At 33.8% G+C, this 15,923-nt stretch overlaps 4 protein-coding genes across 6 annotated transcripts; all 4 read left to right on the top strand.

The window, feature by feature from the left end:
* Window positions 1-14: 14 nt before the first annotated feature.
* LOC110603333 (pentatricopeptide repeat-containing protein At4g21170) lies at window positions 15-1,903 on the top strand. Its single transcript, XM_021741030.2, has one exon. The coding sequence runs from the start codon at window positions 106-108 to the stop codon at window positions 1,804-1,806; it is 1,701 nt and encodes a 566-aa protein (XP_021596722.1). The 5' UTR covers window positions 15-105; the 3' UTR covers window positions 1,807-1,903.
* A 638-nt stretch (window positions 1,904-2,541) lies between these two features.
* On the top strand, window positions 2,542-3,857 carry LOC110604042 (probable dolichyl-diphosphooligosaccharide--protein glycosyltransferase subunit 3B). Its single transcript, XM_021742083.2, has one exon. It carries the CDS (start codon window positions 2,594-2,596, stop codon window positions 3,671-3,673), a length of 1,080 nt encoding a protein of 359 aa, XP_021597775.1. The 5' UTR covers window positions 2,542-2,593; the 3' UTR covers window positions 3,674-3,857.
* A 2,619-nt stretch (window positions 3,858-6,476) lies between these two features.
* Window positions 6,477-8,171, top strand: LOC110603438 (nuclear transport factor 2B). Its single transcript, XM_021741169.2, has 2 exons — window positions 6,477-7,846; window positions 7,992-8,171. The coding sequence occupies exons 1-2, from the start codon at window positions 7,478-7,480 to the stop codon at window positions 8,064-8,066; spliced, it is 444 nt and encodes a 147-aa protein (XP_021596861.1). The 5' UTR covers window positions 6,477-7,477; the 3' UTR covers window positions 8,067-8,171.
* A 2,753-nt stretch (window positions 8,172-10,924) lies between these two features.
* LOC110603409 (CRIB domain-containing protein RIC10) lies at window positions 10,925-13,854 on the top strand. Of its 3 annotated transcripts, none has more exons than XM_021741135.2 (5): window positions 10,925-11,292; window positions 11,531-11,692; window positions 11,777-11,874; window positions 11,960-12,056; window positions 13,278-13,854. In XM_021741135.2, the coding sequence occupies exons 2-5, from the start codon at window positions 11,635-11,637 to the stop codon at window positions 13,442-13,444; spliced, it is 420 nt and encodes a 139-aa protein (XP_021596827.1). In that variant the 5' UTR covers window positions 10,925-11,292; window positions 11,531-11,634; the 3' UTR covers window positions 13,445-13,854. The 3 variants fall into 3 exon arrangements, with proteins under 3 accessions (XP_021596827.1, XP_043807616.1, XP_021596826.1); XM_021741134.2 differs by having other exon boundaries at window positions 10,930-11,292; window positions 11,774-11,874; XM_043951681.1 differs by lacking the exon at window positions 11,531-11,692 and having other exon boundaries at window positions 10,929-11,292; window positions 11,774-11,874.
* Window positions 13,855-15,923: the final 2,069 nt, after the last annotated feature.

Genomic DNA, 15,923 nt, shown 5'->3' with positions numbered 1-15,923 from the left:
CTTTTTCTGTTTGTACGACGCCGTTTGCTCGATCACCTGCAAATCCCTTTCCCTTCCACGCCCATTTGCAACTCTGTCAAACCAGCGGCTGTTCGTTGAACTCTAATGCTTCTTCACAAAGCTTATTCAACTGCAACTTCTAATCTCAACTGGAGAACTCAAATCAACCAAATTCAAATGGTTTCTCAAATCTCCTCCATTTTAATCCAAAGACACAACTGGGTTTCACTTCTTCTCAATCTTAATCTCTCCTCTAAGCTAACTCCTTTTCTCTTCCTCCAAATCCTTTATAATACCCAATCCCACCCTCAAATCTCTGTCAACTTCTTCAACTGGGCCGTATCCAATCTCAAATTCAAGCCAGACCTCATATCTCAATGCCACGTTATCCAAGTTTCTCTCCGTGCGGGTCTTACACAATCCGCGAAGACCATCTTGGATTCTCTAGTTCAAGCCCACAGTTCAGAAATGCTCGTGGAGACGATGGTTCGAGCTTGTAAAGGTAAAAGTTCTCAATCTGATGTGTTAAGCTTTGTCCTTGAATGCTATTCGCGTAAGGGTTTGTTTATGGAAGCTTTGGAGGTGTATAGGAAAATGAAAGTTATTGGTTGTACTCCTTCTGTTCATGCCTGTAATACACTTCTTGATGTTTTGCAAAGAGGAAATAAGACAAAATTAGCCTGGTGTTTTTATGGTTCCATGCTTCGAATTGGGATTCTTCCAGATAAGTTTACTTGTTCACTGGTTGCTCATACTCTTCGTCTAGATGGGAAGTTTGAGAGAATTGTTAAATTGTTAGACATGGGTATTTGTAATTCAGTTATGTACAATTCTGTTGTTGATTATTATGGTAGAATTGGGGATTTGGAAGCTGCATTTTGTCGAATAAATGAGATGCATAATAGAAAACTTGACACTAGTTTCAGTACCTATAGCTCCATACTAGATGGAGCTTGCAAATGTAGGAAAGTTGAAGTAATTGAGAGAGTAATGTCAATAATGATGGAGAAAGGATTGCTTCCAAAGCCTCTTTTATCTGAATGTGGTTCAACAATTCAGAAGCTTTGTCATTTGGGAAAGGTGAATGCTGCAACAATGTTTTTCAAAAAGGCTTGTGATGAGAAGATTTTGTTGTGGGATGCTACATATGGGTGTATGCTAAAGGCATTTTCTAAACAGAAAAGGGTAGAGGAAGCTATCAGTTTATATCGAGTAATAATCGAAAAGGGTATCACTATAAAGAACAGTGCTTATCATGCATTTGTAGATCTTCTTTGTGAGGAAGAACAACTTGAGGACAGATATGGAATACTGAGGGAAATCATGAGGAGAGGTTTTAGTCCATGTACATCTAATTTGTGTAAATTTATCTCATCGTTATGTGCAGAACGCAAATGGCAAGAGGTGGAAGAGCTGTTGAATGTGATTCTAGAGAATGGGTTATTACCAGATTCATTATCCTGTTGCTCCCTAGTAGAGCATTATTGCTCCATCAGACAGATTGATAAAGTTATAGCATTGCATGGCAAGTTGGAGAAATCAGGAGCAAGTTTAGATTTAACAACATATAATGTAGTCCTTGATGGTTTAGTTAAAGAAGGAAGGATTGAAGATTCAATTAGGGTGTTTGATTATATGAAGGGACTCAAATTAGTGAATAGTGCAAGTTTTACAGTGATGATCCGAGCGCTTTGTCGTGCGAAGGAACTGAGAAAAGCAATGAAACTGCATGATGAAATGTTGAATATGGAGCTTAAACCAGATAAAGCTACCTATAAAAGATTGATATTGGAATTCAAGCAATAGAATGTACACTTTAATGTCTTTGTTTGGTCTGTAACTGTGCAGGCTGAAACTGCATACTTTGCCCTCTTTTTATGACTTGATCATTTTTTCCAGGCCATGATCACAGTGCAAAAATGGAAAAAGTTTTTTTTTTTTTTAATGTTCTGTTTCATTCGTAAGGACATGGTTCATGGTTTTGCAGAATTGTGTACTGAAAATTAATGTTTCCAAATGCACAGTTTAGAAATCTAAGCTCCAATGACAGAAATGGGAATAGCTCCGTTGCTGTAGTTAAAACGATGTCGTTTACTGGGCTGAGTGTGAAGTGTCGACGTATGCATACATGTCAATTCCTTACTGGATGCTACACGTATCAATTACTATTTTTTCAAAGGATATTCGAATTCGAAAAAAAAGGGCGTATTAGAAGATTATTTTTAAAAAATAAATAAATTTATTAATAAAATTTTACCAATAAATAATTTTATATTTCTTTTGTTAACTTTTTTAAAAAAGATTTTTTTTTCATAAAAATTTCATAACAATAAGTTCAAAAAATTACTCAATCATATTTTTCTTTTTGATGGTTTAATTTATGTAATTTTAATATGTAGTTTAAATTCAATAGAAATATTATTATATTAATGTAAATATGCATCAACACTAATTTATTTATTGATATTAAAAATTGAATTAAATAAATTTATGAATTTTGAGGATTCGAAAAATTAATTAAAAAATTAAGTTATATTTTTTGAAAAAGATCTCTCCTATTATTGACGCCGTTTCCTTCCTCAACAAAAGGGAAATGAAACCAAACGACTTCTCTCCACCTAGAAACATGGCGATCTCTGCAAACCCAGCCGCCCGTCTCCTACTCTTAACAGCTCTCGTCTCGCTCTTTGCGTATCTCGCCACTTCCACTTCTGATCCAGAAGAGCTCGTCAACGAACTCCTCTCTCAACAATCCCAATCCAAAAATGGCGTAATCCACTTAGATGACCACTCCGTTTCTCGCTTCTTAACCTCCACCAAAACTCCACGCCCCTACTCCCTCCTCATCTTCTTCGACGCCAAGCAGCTCCATGACAAGCACGAGCTTCACCTCCAAGACCTCTACCTCGAGTTCTCTCTCCTGGCCTCTTCCTTCATCACCAACAACCCCGACGAATCCTCCTCATCCTATGGTAAGCTCTTCTTCTGCGACATCGAGTTCAAAGAATCCCAATCTTCATTCGGTCTCTTTGGCGTCAATTCCCTTCCTCACATACGCCTAGTGGGTCCAAATGTGAAGAACCCTAAAGAATCTGAGGCAATGGATCAGGGAGATTTCTCTAGAATGGCTGAATCCATGTCCAATTTCGTTGCTTCCAGAACCAAACTCTCTGTGGGACCTATTCACCGTCCCCCAATTCTCTCCAGGAACCAACTGGGTTTGCTATTTGCTGTTTTACTAATCTGGACGCCGTTTATGATTAAGAAGGTGTTGACCGGCCAGACATTGCTTCACGATCCAAAAATATGGCTTGGTGGGTCGATATTTGTGTACTTCTTCAGTGTTTCTGGTGCAATGCACAATATAATTCGTAAGATGCCCATGTTTTTGGCTGATCGAAACGACCCCAACAAGCTGATTTTCTTTTACCAGGGGTCTGGGATGCAGCTGGGAGCAGAGGGGTTCGCTATTGGGTTCTTGTACACCATTGTGGGGCTGTTGTTAGCGTTTGTGACTCATGTGCTTGTAATGGTTAAGAATGTGGCTGTCCAGAGATTGATTATGGTCATTTCACTAGTGGTTTCATTTTGGGCTGTGAATAAGGTTATCTACTTGGATAATTGGAAGACTGGATATGGGATTCATACTTTTTGGCCTTCGAGTTGGAAGTGAGGATGCAGTTCAGATTTCTAGAAGTGAAAGGTGATCATTTTGATTAACTGAAACTATATTGGTGTATGACTTTGATGTTTCAATGTACTAGTTTGCCTAGAATAGAGGGCTACATTTGAACTTTAGCTTCAGTTTGTTTTGCTGTTTCGCAAATACTTAAATTTTATGCTAAAAGATTTCGTCATGGTGCTTGCTTGTTTTCAGTTAGTAACTTGAAGTATTTCTTGTTTGTCTTTGGAGTGGTAAAGATGCTCTGTGAATGAGTGAAAATTTCTATGCACTTCCATGGGATTATTTCCACCTAGAGGTATGCTATTATGAATGGCTGAAAATACTGTCATTTTTTGTTGACTGTTGGTTCTAAGATTTCACTTTGTCTACTTCTCAGTTAAGCAGGCTTTTGTTTCTTAACTGTAATTTGTATTGGACTTAGCTTTTGCTTGTAAGATATAGATGAGAAGGTTTGGAGATTGGAAGTTCATCTAGTGTACTTTAAGACTTCAATCGCATAATAATATGTGATAAAGCAAAGTTACTGAATTCCATAGCTTCAAATTTCATTATGTTTGTATTGGGATTCTTGAAGGTTAAGCCAGACAAGCCTGGGAAAGAACTGGGATTCTAATGGATTTTGGGCAGGTTGTTTGCAAACTGTAGATTGACCGGAATAACCATCGTGAGCTTGTCTGGCTGCTTAAATATATGTTTACGACACTTTTTTGTTTTTCATTTAGGCTTTAGGAGGATACATGCAACCCTTCAAATGATATTATTAGCTTAGCTTAGGTTATTGAAGGTTCATGTCTGATTTATATGTATCCTTTCTTTGAATGTCTTTTCTCAAGCAAAATGTTTTGGAGTTTTCATATTCCTAAGTGCACGTTTGGTCCTTTTAGGCACATCCGAGCTAGATATCGTTAACTTTTTCCCCCTATTCAATTGTGCTCTGATCTACCCTATAGACACGATTGCATGTGTTTTCATCACAATGGAGTAGATATTCACCAATGGTGAGCTTGATTGTCTGCAATTTAGCACTAGATATAAGTTGCATTCGTGGAGTTATAGATCTTTCTAGCTTTGCAAACTGCACTAAAAATGCTGCTAAGGTCACAGCTATACAGGGCCCCTTACAAGTGTCAGGGAAAAGGGTTCTGTTTTGTTTTGCCTTCGCTAAATTTATTAGAAGGCCAAGGTTTGTCCATCTTATTTGTTTAACTGCGTATAGGCCCAGTATTAATTATCAGACTCTTATTACTTGGCAACTCTGATTCCCCGGCAACGGCGCCAATTTTTGATAAGCGGTTGTCGAAGCCGTCAAAAATAAACCTATTATCAATCAACAAATAACTTTGCAGATAGTGGCAATAGGGTCGAACCACAGGGACTTGACACCAAAGATTTTCCTAATAATGACTAGGTAAATAAATAACAAATAAATAAAAAGAGGGGGGTTTTGTTTTGATGAATTAAATCTAAGAAAGCAAGAGAAAGCAATTAATTTAATGATGAGTAAATCAATAAGAGAAAAGCTTCTAGTTGAAGTATGGATCTATTTCAGATTGTTTAGAATTGATCATTGATTCTTTAACACTCCTATTTATTTCAATAAATTAGTTTAGGATGTGGAAGACGCTTCTCACAATCCAAATTCCTCCTTAGTTCTAGTTTGATTAGGAAACGTTCGCTAATCAAACACTAGTTAACAAGTTGCCAAGGAACGTCCTTGGGGCCTTTGGCATCGAACAACTGTTAACTGCATTAAGACTTAGAGAAACCTAATTCTAACCTTGCCAACCGTGTGGTCAAGTTTAGATTATGCAACTTGATTAAATGTGTGTTTAAATAATCTAAGCAATTACGGACCTAAACTATTCAAACAATTGTTACTCAAGCAATTAAAAGCAATAGGCCTAAATTGATTCTAAAAGCAAAGCAACAATTATGGAAAGATCAAATTGCATAAATATTGAAAATAAATAGAAGTTTAACAATGGAGATTTAAATCTCCCAATTCATCACAAAATCTGAAATTCACCAACTTCAACTAGAAAAGAAAGTGTTTAGCCACTCATGGTGGACATAATACACAAAAGATGAAAAGAAAAGAAAAAGGGAAGAAACTGCAGTTCTGCCAAGAGGGAGAGATGCTAAGTAGCTGATCAGAAGATGATATTGCTGGTTTGGAGGCTCTCCTTTTATAGCTGCAGAATTTCTCTCCATCTAGGGTTTTGAAATCCCTCTTTGATTTGGTGTTTGACTCCTCTTTTGATGTTGATTTTAATTGCAATTGGAATTCCTTGGATGAGAGACTCTTTCGTGGCTCTTGGTTTTGTGTTGGAAGTGATTGGATTGGATTTGGACTTCTGAAAATTCGGATTTCTGTTTTCTGCCCATTTTCCCGCTTTGCTGTAAGTTTCTACTGTCAAAGTGATTTGCCCGGTGCTTTGACCAGTTTCTTCAAGTGATTGGGCAAATCACTGCCCATATCGCTTCTCTGTGAGTCAGTCCTCTGTGTCTCTGCGAGTGATTTGACCAGTGATCTTCGAGTTTCTTGGGCAAATCACTGCCCATATCACTGCTATCTGTTGCCTCCGGGTTTCTGCTTTGGCTTGATTTGGGCAGTGATTGGAGCAGATTTTTGGGCAAATCACTGGGCAAATCATCCTTTTGTAATTTTTCTGCATTTTTTCTCCCATTTTCCAATTTCTTCCTTTTCTGTAAAAACAAGATAAAAATCATAAATTAAACTAAAAAATGTGTAAATAAGCAATAATAATTATGATAAAAATGTGGCTAAATTATGCTTGATCAGCAACTCTGACAACTGGTAACTGATATATCCTTTATGGGTCAGATCTATAATTAGCTTAGGCTCCAAAATGTGGATGCAGGTGAAAGACACACCTATTAACCTTATATTACATATTCACCTCGACAGATGATTCCCACGTCCCAGCCTTGTGGTGCTGCACCCTGTCTGAATACTTTCTTGCTATAATTGTCTTACTGGATCTGTATTTGCTAATATTTTCTTTTCAAATGACGAAAAAAAAAAAAACAGTAAATGCCAATTGGGTTTTCCCTTTTCCTACTGCATTCAAAACTTGCATGAGATGGACAGAATTCATACAATTATGCATATAAATTCTTCCACATGGGATCTTAATAGTTCATGTACTTGTATATTTGGTATATTACTAACAAATGATTGAAACCCCCAAGTCATTACTTCAAAAGGATGTATTATTTGGTATAAATTACGATTGGGATGCCATGAAATGTCTCATCTCAAGCAAAGGAATATGGAATATATTCCACACTTTAGGCTCAGAGCACCAAAGCGAGAATCTTCACGCTCATTGCGGGTTTCATCTTCCTAATTATATGGCCTAAAACTTTGTTTCTGGAAACGGACAGCTTCCCAGATTATTAAATCCGTTCCTCTTTCCTGGTTGCATATGATCGTCCGGGTTTGTTGAACATTTACAGAAGCTGACGCAGAAAGTTTACCTTGGACGGCCAAAAAGCTTTAAAGTGCAGAGTGGGGTAGCCTCGCAATCTGCTCTAAGTTGATGCCCGACAACAATCCTTTTTCTATATTTCCAATTCCAGCACCATTCAACTTTGCGTAAGAACGCAGCGGTGCTGATTCTCATTCCCATTTACAATACTACCCTTTTTCCTTTTGAATTCAGTGCTGTCCATAGGCAAAAAGCACAAGGATATTATAGTCATAATTAAGGACCCATTTCTCTTTTTTCCGCTTCTTGTCTTCATGCCATATTCATTCTCCATTTATATATGCATCGTGGCCTTGCGAGAAAGGAGAAAGGAATTCATTGGCACAGAGAGCTGCAAGTGGAGAAAATGGAAGAACAGGTTGAAACTGTCGGGAGGGCATTTGTGAACCACTACTACAACCTTTTCGACAATGATCGATCTTCTCTGGCCAATCTCTACCAGCCTGACTCCATGCTTAGTTTCGAGGGTCAGAAGATAGTAGGCGTTGATGATATCTCCAATAAGCTAAACAACTTGCCATTTGATCACAGCAAACATGTTGTTAGCACCATTGATTCGCAGCCCTCTTCTTTCGCCGGTGGGATTGTGGTCTTTGTCAGTGGCAGCCTCTATCTTCCAGGAGAGGATCACCCCTTAAGATTTAGCCAGGTCTTCACTTTTTCAACCCTCTCTTCTCTCTCTATTTTACGTGCATATTATTGAGTTGATGGTCCCTTTGCTAGTTGCTAATGTGTCATGCACGGGAGATGCTTGGGGAAATGACTGTTTGATTGGAATGTTGTTTGTGATGCAGATGTTTCACTTGATTCCTGCTCCACAAGGAGGCCTCTTCGTGCAGAATGACATGTTTCGCCTCAACTATGGTTAAAGTATACTCATATTATTTGGAAAATTGTTGTATTTACCTCATTTGACGAAGGGTAATCTTGACAGAATAAATTTAATTTATATCATCTTTCACTGATTTCTTGTATTACAAGTCTACAATTCCACATTCTACTATCTTCTCCATTTGTTAATTAAACCAACTAGCGACTTGAGCCCTTTGCTTATATGGCTGAGCCAGAGAAGATGAAAGAATCATAAAACCCACAGCAGCTGTGCCTGTGCCTCATCACAGGTACAGTGGACTTAAGCAGATGTGCTGGTCCAAAAGTGCAGAATAGTAAGCCCCAAAGCCTGTAAGTGGGCAAAAGAACAAGGTAAAGGCCCAAGGCGGAACTGACCCAAACCAAAACATGAGCACTTTTGAGGCTGTTAAGGTCTCTATTCGATCATTCTTAGGCTGTCTTCGGAAGGAGCACTCCAGGGACCAGGCCGTGAGAGTGCGGGCCGTACTGTACTTGTGACTCACGTCCAGTTCCGCTTCCGTTTCGAACCTGAACTGCCAGCTTGATTAGCTTTAAGGTCCAAAGCGTTTCAGTTCAAAAATTATTATTGTTTTAATGTAGAAAACATTAATATATTATAGTTTTAAAAAAATAAATTGACATCGAACTGTTATCAGAATTGAATAGAATCCCTTCGAACTGTAACTGATTGAAACCAAAATCATTTCAAATCGAAATGCCTACAAATCAGCAGTGTTAGCCCAAAACTGGACCAAAAACCGAGCCGGTAGCCGGGTCTAGAAGGAGCTGGAAGCCGGGAACTGGTAAGAGGGTAAAATGGGGCTTAATTCATAAGATTGTGTCCTTGTAAGAAGCAGCTGACAGAACGTGGCTCCAACCATCCACAATACTTTGTATTTTGCCAAACAACACCTAAGCCTTATTTGCCAGAGAAGCGTACGGATTCACTAATATCTAGTGGATTGCAAGCTCCATCTTCCTAACTACATGAGGTTGAAATTAATAATAATAAAAAATTAATACTTAGTCCCAGAAAACTTATTATTTAATTTTTTTAATTTTAAAAAATATATTAAAATATTATTAGTATTTTAAAAATTCTAGTAATTAATTTATGTATTAATTTTATCTATTTTGTATTTATAATTTTAAAAAATTTATTAATTAATAAAAAATTTATTAATTAGTCTTTTCATATAATAAATATTTTTTTTATAATATTTAATTGTTAAAATTAAAAAAATATTAATTAATAGATTTTTTAAAAGTGTTAAAAATATTTTTAATATATTTTTTAAAATTAATAATAATAATAATAATAATAATAATAATAATAATAATGGATTAACAGGTCAGACAATCTAATACTTCCTGCTTGCCACCTCGTATTTATTTTCAGTTAAATGTTTGAATAGTAAACAATTAGAGTAATTAATTAGCTTTTGCTGTCTGTAAGGTTTACCAATTTTGTATTCTTTAAGAAATATTAATTTTGTATTTTAAATAGTTGTGATTTCATTTATTGCTTTCAATTTTTTTTTTTTTATGAAAGGATATTATTTGGATTTTTAAGCAATAAACCCTTATAGTACTGAGGAAAAAAATTATGATTTTTTAAAAACTAAAATTATGATTTTTTTAAATTCTTAAAATAAAGATAATTTATTTTTTAATGTCAAAATAAAATTTATCAATAGTTATTTCATTTGATATTATATTTTATTTACTGTTGAGTGTTAGGTAAACACTGTTAAAAATAATTTTAAATTATATTTATTTGGACTTTTTGTTGATTTAAAATTAAAAATAAAAAATTTATTACTTTAAAGCTGGATAGAAAATATTTATAAATTTGTAGTCGCCCTCGCTTTTTAATAAAGTGCAAGGATTTCTTTTTAATTTTTAATTATTAATATATTATAATAATATATTTATATTATATTAATTTAATAATATTATTTATATTATATTTTTATAATAATAAATATTTTTTTATAATTTTTAATATATCAATATATTTTTTTATTAATATTTAAATTAATAATATTATTTATTTAATGTAATTTCAATGTCATAAAATCAATATTATTTTATGTTATGTATAACGTCATCGGAATAATTTAATAAAATGTAAATTTAATTTTTATATTTTAAATATTTATATTAATTAATTAATTTATTTATTTTTTAATAAATTATAAATAATTTAATAATTTCATAGATATTTACATAATATTATTTTACAATTTTAAATATTAATATATTAATATTTAATGTATTTTATTATTAATATTAAAATTAAAAATATTATTGATATTATGTAATTTTAGGATTATAAAATTAATATTATTTTGTCAGAGCAATCGAATAAAATGTAAATTTAATTTTTATAATTTTAATTATTTATAATTAATTATTTAATTCAATATTATACATATTTAGTAATAAAATAATATTATAATTCTAAATATTTGTATCTATAATTTTTTATTAATTTTTATATATTAAAAATAATAAAATATAATAATTATGTACTATATAAATAAATTTATAACTGGTATTACTATTATAATAATATATTAAAATTAATAAAATATATTATAAAAAATTTATTATCATAAAAAATATAATATAAATAGAATTATTAAATTAATATAATATAAATATATTATTATAATATATTAATAATTAAAAAAAAATCCTATCATATTTTACAAACGTGTCAAAGAAGAATTTTGACCCGCCAAGCACCTATCAAATCCTAAATCTGTAAATATTTTTTCATTAATCTTAAATTAACAAAAAAATTTTCCCAAACCCACATCGGCGAAAAGTCCCATTTACTTTTAATTTTTTGGATCTAAAATATACATGTTTTTGAAAAAAAAGGATAAAAACTGCAATGACAAACATGCATTCTTGATTTTCTGCTCTTTGGCATGTTTTCTCTTTTATGGCTCCCCACCTTCTTTTATCACTTCTGTAGATTCTTCTCAGCATTCTTCTTGGCTCTTGACCTGTCCATGGCTTCCCTCTTGCTGTCTCTTCCGTCTCGTTTCTTTCGTTTTTCTCATTTACCTTAATGGGTTCTCTTTTCTGCAACTCCAAACCAAACTTATCAAGATTTCACAGATAAACTACTTTTTATGTTTCTGTATTCATCAAGAATCACATACAGGAAACAGACTTTGCAACATTGCTTGGAGGAAACAGAGAAGAGGCTGTCACAGCCATTCTCTTGAGGTATTAATTTAAATTTATCACTTAATTTTTCTTTTTTTACTTTCTCATCATTCCCCTCTTTTAATCCAAAGGATTGATTCCATTCTTCATTCACAGGGAAATAGTTAAATCACATGTTGCTGCATCTTTTTGTCTTTTTGCATCTGTTCTTGACTTCTTCTGCTGTAAAATGCAGTGGATTACACAATCATATAATAAATAATTAAAAAAATTATCTATATTTCTCGCTTTATGGCAGGCAAAACAACAATCTCTACTCGTTGGTTTTGTTTTTCCTCTTCTTTTGTGCCATTCATTGAAGAAACTGTTGCATAGACTTTTACTTCATTACTTGTTTCCACCATGGCAACCAAGATCAAAGGGATCTACAAGGGCTTTAAGTTCATCTCCCAAATGTTTGGTAAACCCTTTTCCTTTATGTGTTTCTTAGGTTTTTTCAATTGGGTATCTGAATTTTCTTTTTTTTTTGGGTGTTCTGCAGCAGTGGTGAAGGAGAGAGAGATGGAAATTGGGTACCCAACAGATGTTAAGCATGTAGCACACATTGGTTGGGATGGTGCTTCTGGTACTCCTCCCAGTTGGGTATGCACAATTTCTGTAGAATTTTTCAGCTGATCAATTACTTGTTCTTGCATTGAAATTTTGTGAATTTTGATGGGTATTGCAGATGAATGAATTCAAAACACCTCCTGATTTCGCAACAACAACACTCAGTGATGCAAGAGATCCCAATTCTCTTGCTTTCTCTTCTTGGTCCTCTCAAGGTATTATCACTATCAAGCTATCCCAAATCCAGAAATACACATATTATCAAGCTAAATTGAATGCTTTTTAATATATTTTTTTTTTGGGTTAAATGCATACTTGGACACCTCAATTTTTAACAGTTTTATCAGTAAGATAATTTCAACTTTAATCATGACCTAATAAATACCTAAACTTTAATTTTAAATACAATTTGGCTAAATATATGATTTAAAGGTTCCGTTTAAAAGTAATTATTTTGAAAAATCAGGTGCTTTTAAAAGTTTAAGTATTTATTAGGTCACTGTAGCAAAAGTCTAAAGTACAGGTGTGTATGTGTTTAACATTTTTTTTTTAATATATAAATGAATAATGCACAAATACATGTTGGAGAGATTGCTTGTACTTGGATGTTTGATATGAGGCAGGGACTGAAATATCGTATTGAAATTGGACATTAGACTTGAAAATTAATTGATTACCGTGAGGGGTATTGCATAATCAGACAAAGGATAGGTTCTTTTCATGTTTCTGGTTGCTGGGGGGGAAACGTATATAATTGTCTTAATTTATTGAAGCCATGTTTGTAATTTTGTTTTGTAATGCAAAAGTTATGAGATTCTTTGCCTCAAAACAGACAGATCTTTTTGACTCTTGCGTCACGAGATATTACTTCTGTAACAAGAAGATTCTACAAATTCTGGCCTTACCTTACCTTATATAAAAAAATTTGGTGGACCATAGATAGAATTTTCCTAGCTGGTAGAATTTGTTTCTTTTTCCATTCTTAATCTTATATATGGTATGTGTGATTCTCAGTTCCCTCAAAAAATAAAAATTATTATGCTTCTCAATAAAATTATATATGGTAGGTCTGCTGCTGCTAGTTAAACTTGTTTGTTTTGTGAGAAAATGAGAGAAAATTGAGAAGAAAGAAGGTGAATGGAAAGAAATTTGAGAGAGAGATGTCTATGAGAAAAATAGAAGAGTTCGAAAAACAAAAAGAGAGCTAGAATGGTACAAGATAATAGCTACTAAATTGATTTTTTCTTTTTAATTACCGAGTAGATTGGAGATTCAGAATTTCTTAAAATACTAGTTTTTAACCAGATTCTTGGATAATATTCATTGTCTTTGCATCCAATTAATAAAATTTTTTGTTGGTGCAGAAAATTTGCTCTGTCATCTGTTTTAGTGGTTTAAGCAAATTTCCTCATTTTACTTTCAATTTCTTACATCAGATTTTGATCAATCTATTGGAAATCAACCCGTGTTGAATTCGTTCAGTAGCATACCGTCTTCAGACCTTCCAAAAATTCCCAAGAAATCGAAAACGAAAAGGAAGATGAGAAGTTCCTCTCAACATCAAACTCATGAGTCTAGAAATGCAAAGGTTGGTGCAAATTAACAACTCAGAGAACTATAACTGTGCATGTCAACATTGCAAATGTCACCTTTTCTTTACTCAGAATTGGTGTCATGAGAGCAAGAAGAGTAGAAGCTTTGTATATTATGAACTTTTATGGATTGAAGGCCAGAGATTAAGGGAAACAAATGTGAAGATGGAGGAAGCATTGTTAAGGGAGACATTGATTTTGCCCATATGACTGAAAAGTGAGTTTGAGTAATCCATTTCACTTGAAATCTCAAGTGGGGCTTAAATCTCTGCAATTTTATCCAAAAACTGTTGAACTTTCTTGTTGGGTTTTCACTATTTATCTTCTTGATTACTTGAAGTAGATCATTATTCTGCAGAACCCATGATCCATCTTTGAGTTTTCTTTGACTGAAATTATAAAAAGAGGCATTAAATTTCCATGGAGATGTCTTGTTCTTCTGTTTCATTTGTTTAATTTAACAAATATTCATTTGATTTTAAGCCAAGATTATGATGATCAAGAAATGCTAATGCAATGGGATTTTTCTTTTCTTACCAATTCTTTTAGTCCTCATTCGGTTGGGAAAAAATTTAAATGAATTCTTATAAAATAATATATGTTTTCAATTTATTTTAAAAGTAAATCTTTTGAATGAATTTTTTTTTTACAAATAAGAGAATTATTAAAAAAATTAATTAAATTAAATTCTTATGAAATTATTAATTCTAAACAAAGGGTTAAAAGAAGGAAAGCCCATATGAAGAATGCATGAGTGCAAGGATGAGCCTTGGAAGTTAAATTTTTGGGATATGGGTCATATGCCAAAAGCCTTTGGTACTCTTTTTAATGGAATTCTTGTGCTAGCCTTTGAATGAATGTAGACAATGCTCGTTTTGCTTAAGATGGTGTCAAACCATTGATTTATCTATGTTGTGTCTTAGTTTGGTTGGGGATATTATACCCTTTATAAAGGTTTGGACGCTTTTGTTTTTTTCTTTAAATTAGTTTTTTAACTTAAAATAAATCCAACCTATTTTCAAGTGAATTTTAATATATTATTGGATTTTATATGAATTCAAATAGTTTAAAATAAAATTTATTTGAGCTAGTACATATTTAAATATTAAAAAAATATTTAAATTTAAACAAATTGATTTTGTAGTTATCATTTTTTTTATCATCTTTATCGATGGCTAGGTTTTTATAAGAATTTAATACAATTAATTTTTTTTTAGTAATTTTTCTATTTGAAATAAAAGGGTTAAATTTTTTTTAATTTAAAAAATTTTTATTTTAAAAAGAAATAAAATTTTACATAATTTTGTAATAATTTATTTAATTTTTTTTTTATAAAATGAATTAGTACCAAAGGAGGGTGAAGTCTACTGCGTAGGGGAGAGCAGATTTCGGTCTAAACTAAAAAATCAAACAGAACCGGTTGATTTCGATTTATCGGTTCAGTTATTCGAAATAATCGGTTTGATTCAGTTAATATATTTAAAATTATTCGATTTTCAGTTCGATTCGGTTTAAACATGTTAAATAACCGATCAAACCAAAAAAACCTATCAATTAGTTTGCCGCATTTCCTCTCCCGCGGTCTAGCCTCGGATACCTCAAAACCCGAGCAAAACCAACATTGCTCCCGATTCAGGAGATAATGGCACCTTCAGACGGTTGTTCCACACGAAAGCCCTTCTCCAGACGCCTGCCTCTCCGGAGCTCCGTTCCATGCAAATGGGGGAAAGCCTGATGGAAAAACTCAGGTCCTTTGACATCGCAAAGAGTAGGATTAGATTGGACGGCCTGGTACCACCGGAAACCAACTATTTAGATGGATCTAGGCCGGAGAGGGAACCGGAGAAGGAAGGTTTGTCGGCAGAGGACGTGAGGAAGTTACTCTGGGCCGCGCAATTGGAAATGGTGAAATCAAGGCTTTCCTCTCCCGCGGTCCAGCCTCGGATACCTCAAAACCCGAGCAAAACCAACATTGCTCCTGATCCAGGAGATAATGGCATCTTCAGACGGTTGTTCCACAAGAGAGCCCTTCTCCAGACGCCTGCCTTCTTGAAGCTCCGTTCGATGCAAATGGGGAAAAGCCTGATGGAAAAACTCAGGTCCTTTGACATCGCAAAGAGTAGGATCAGATTGGACGGCCTGGTACCACCAGAAACCAACTATTTAGATGGATCTAGGCCGGAGAGCGAATCGGAGAAGGAAGGTTTGTCGGCGGAGGACGTGAGAAAGTTACTCTGGGCCGCGCAATTGGAAATGGTGAAATCAAGGCTCAGAGAGGTGGAGAATAGCTGGATATCTTATCGGCCCCAAGCCCAACCCAGCAGATTTCGATTTGAACTGAATCGAATCGAACCGAATCGATTTTTATCGGTTTGATTCGATTCGGTTATATCTTTATAATCGATTTTTTTGATTTTTAAAATTTTAACAATTCAGTTTTCAATTTTATCAATTCAGTTCGATTCGAAACCGAACCGACCGATTGCACAG

This window comes from Manihot esculenta, chromosome 16 (assembly GCF_001659605.2).
Source record: "Manihot esculenta cultivar AM560-2 chromosome 16, M.esculenta_v8, whole genome shotgun sequence".
Lineage (NCBI taxonomy): Eukaryota > Viridiplantae > Streptophyta > Magnoliopsida > Malpighiales > Euphorbiaceae > Manihot > Manihot esculenta.
Note: the sequence above shows the minus strand (reverse complement) of the source record. Positions and strands in the feature narration are given on the sequence as shown.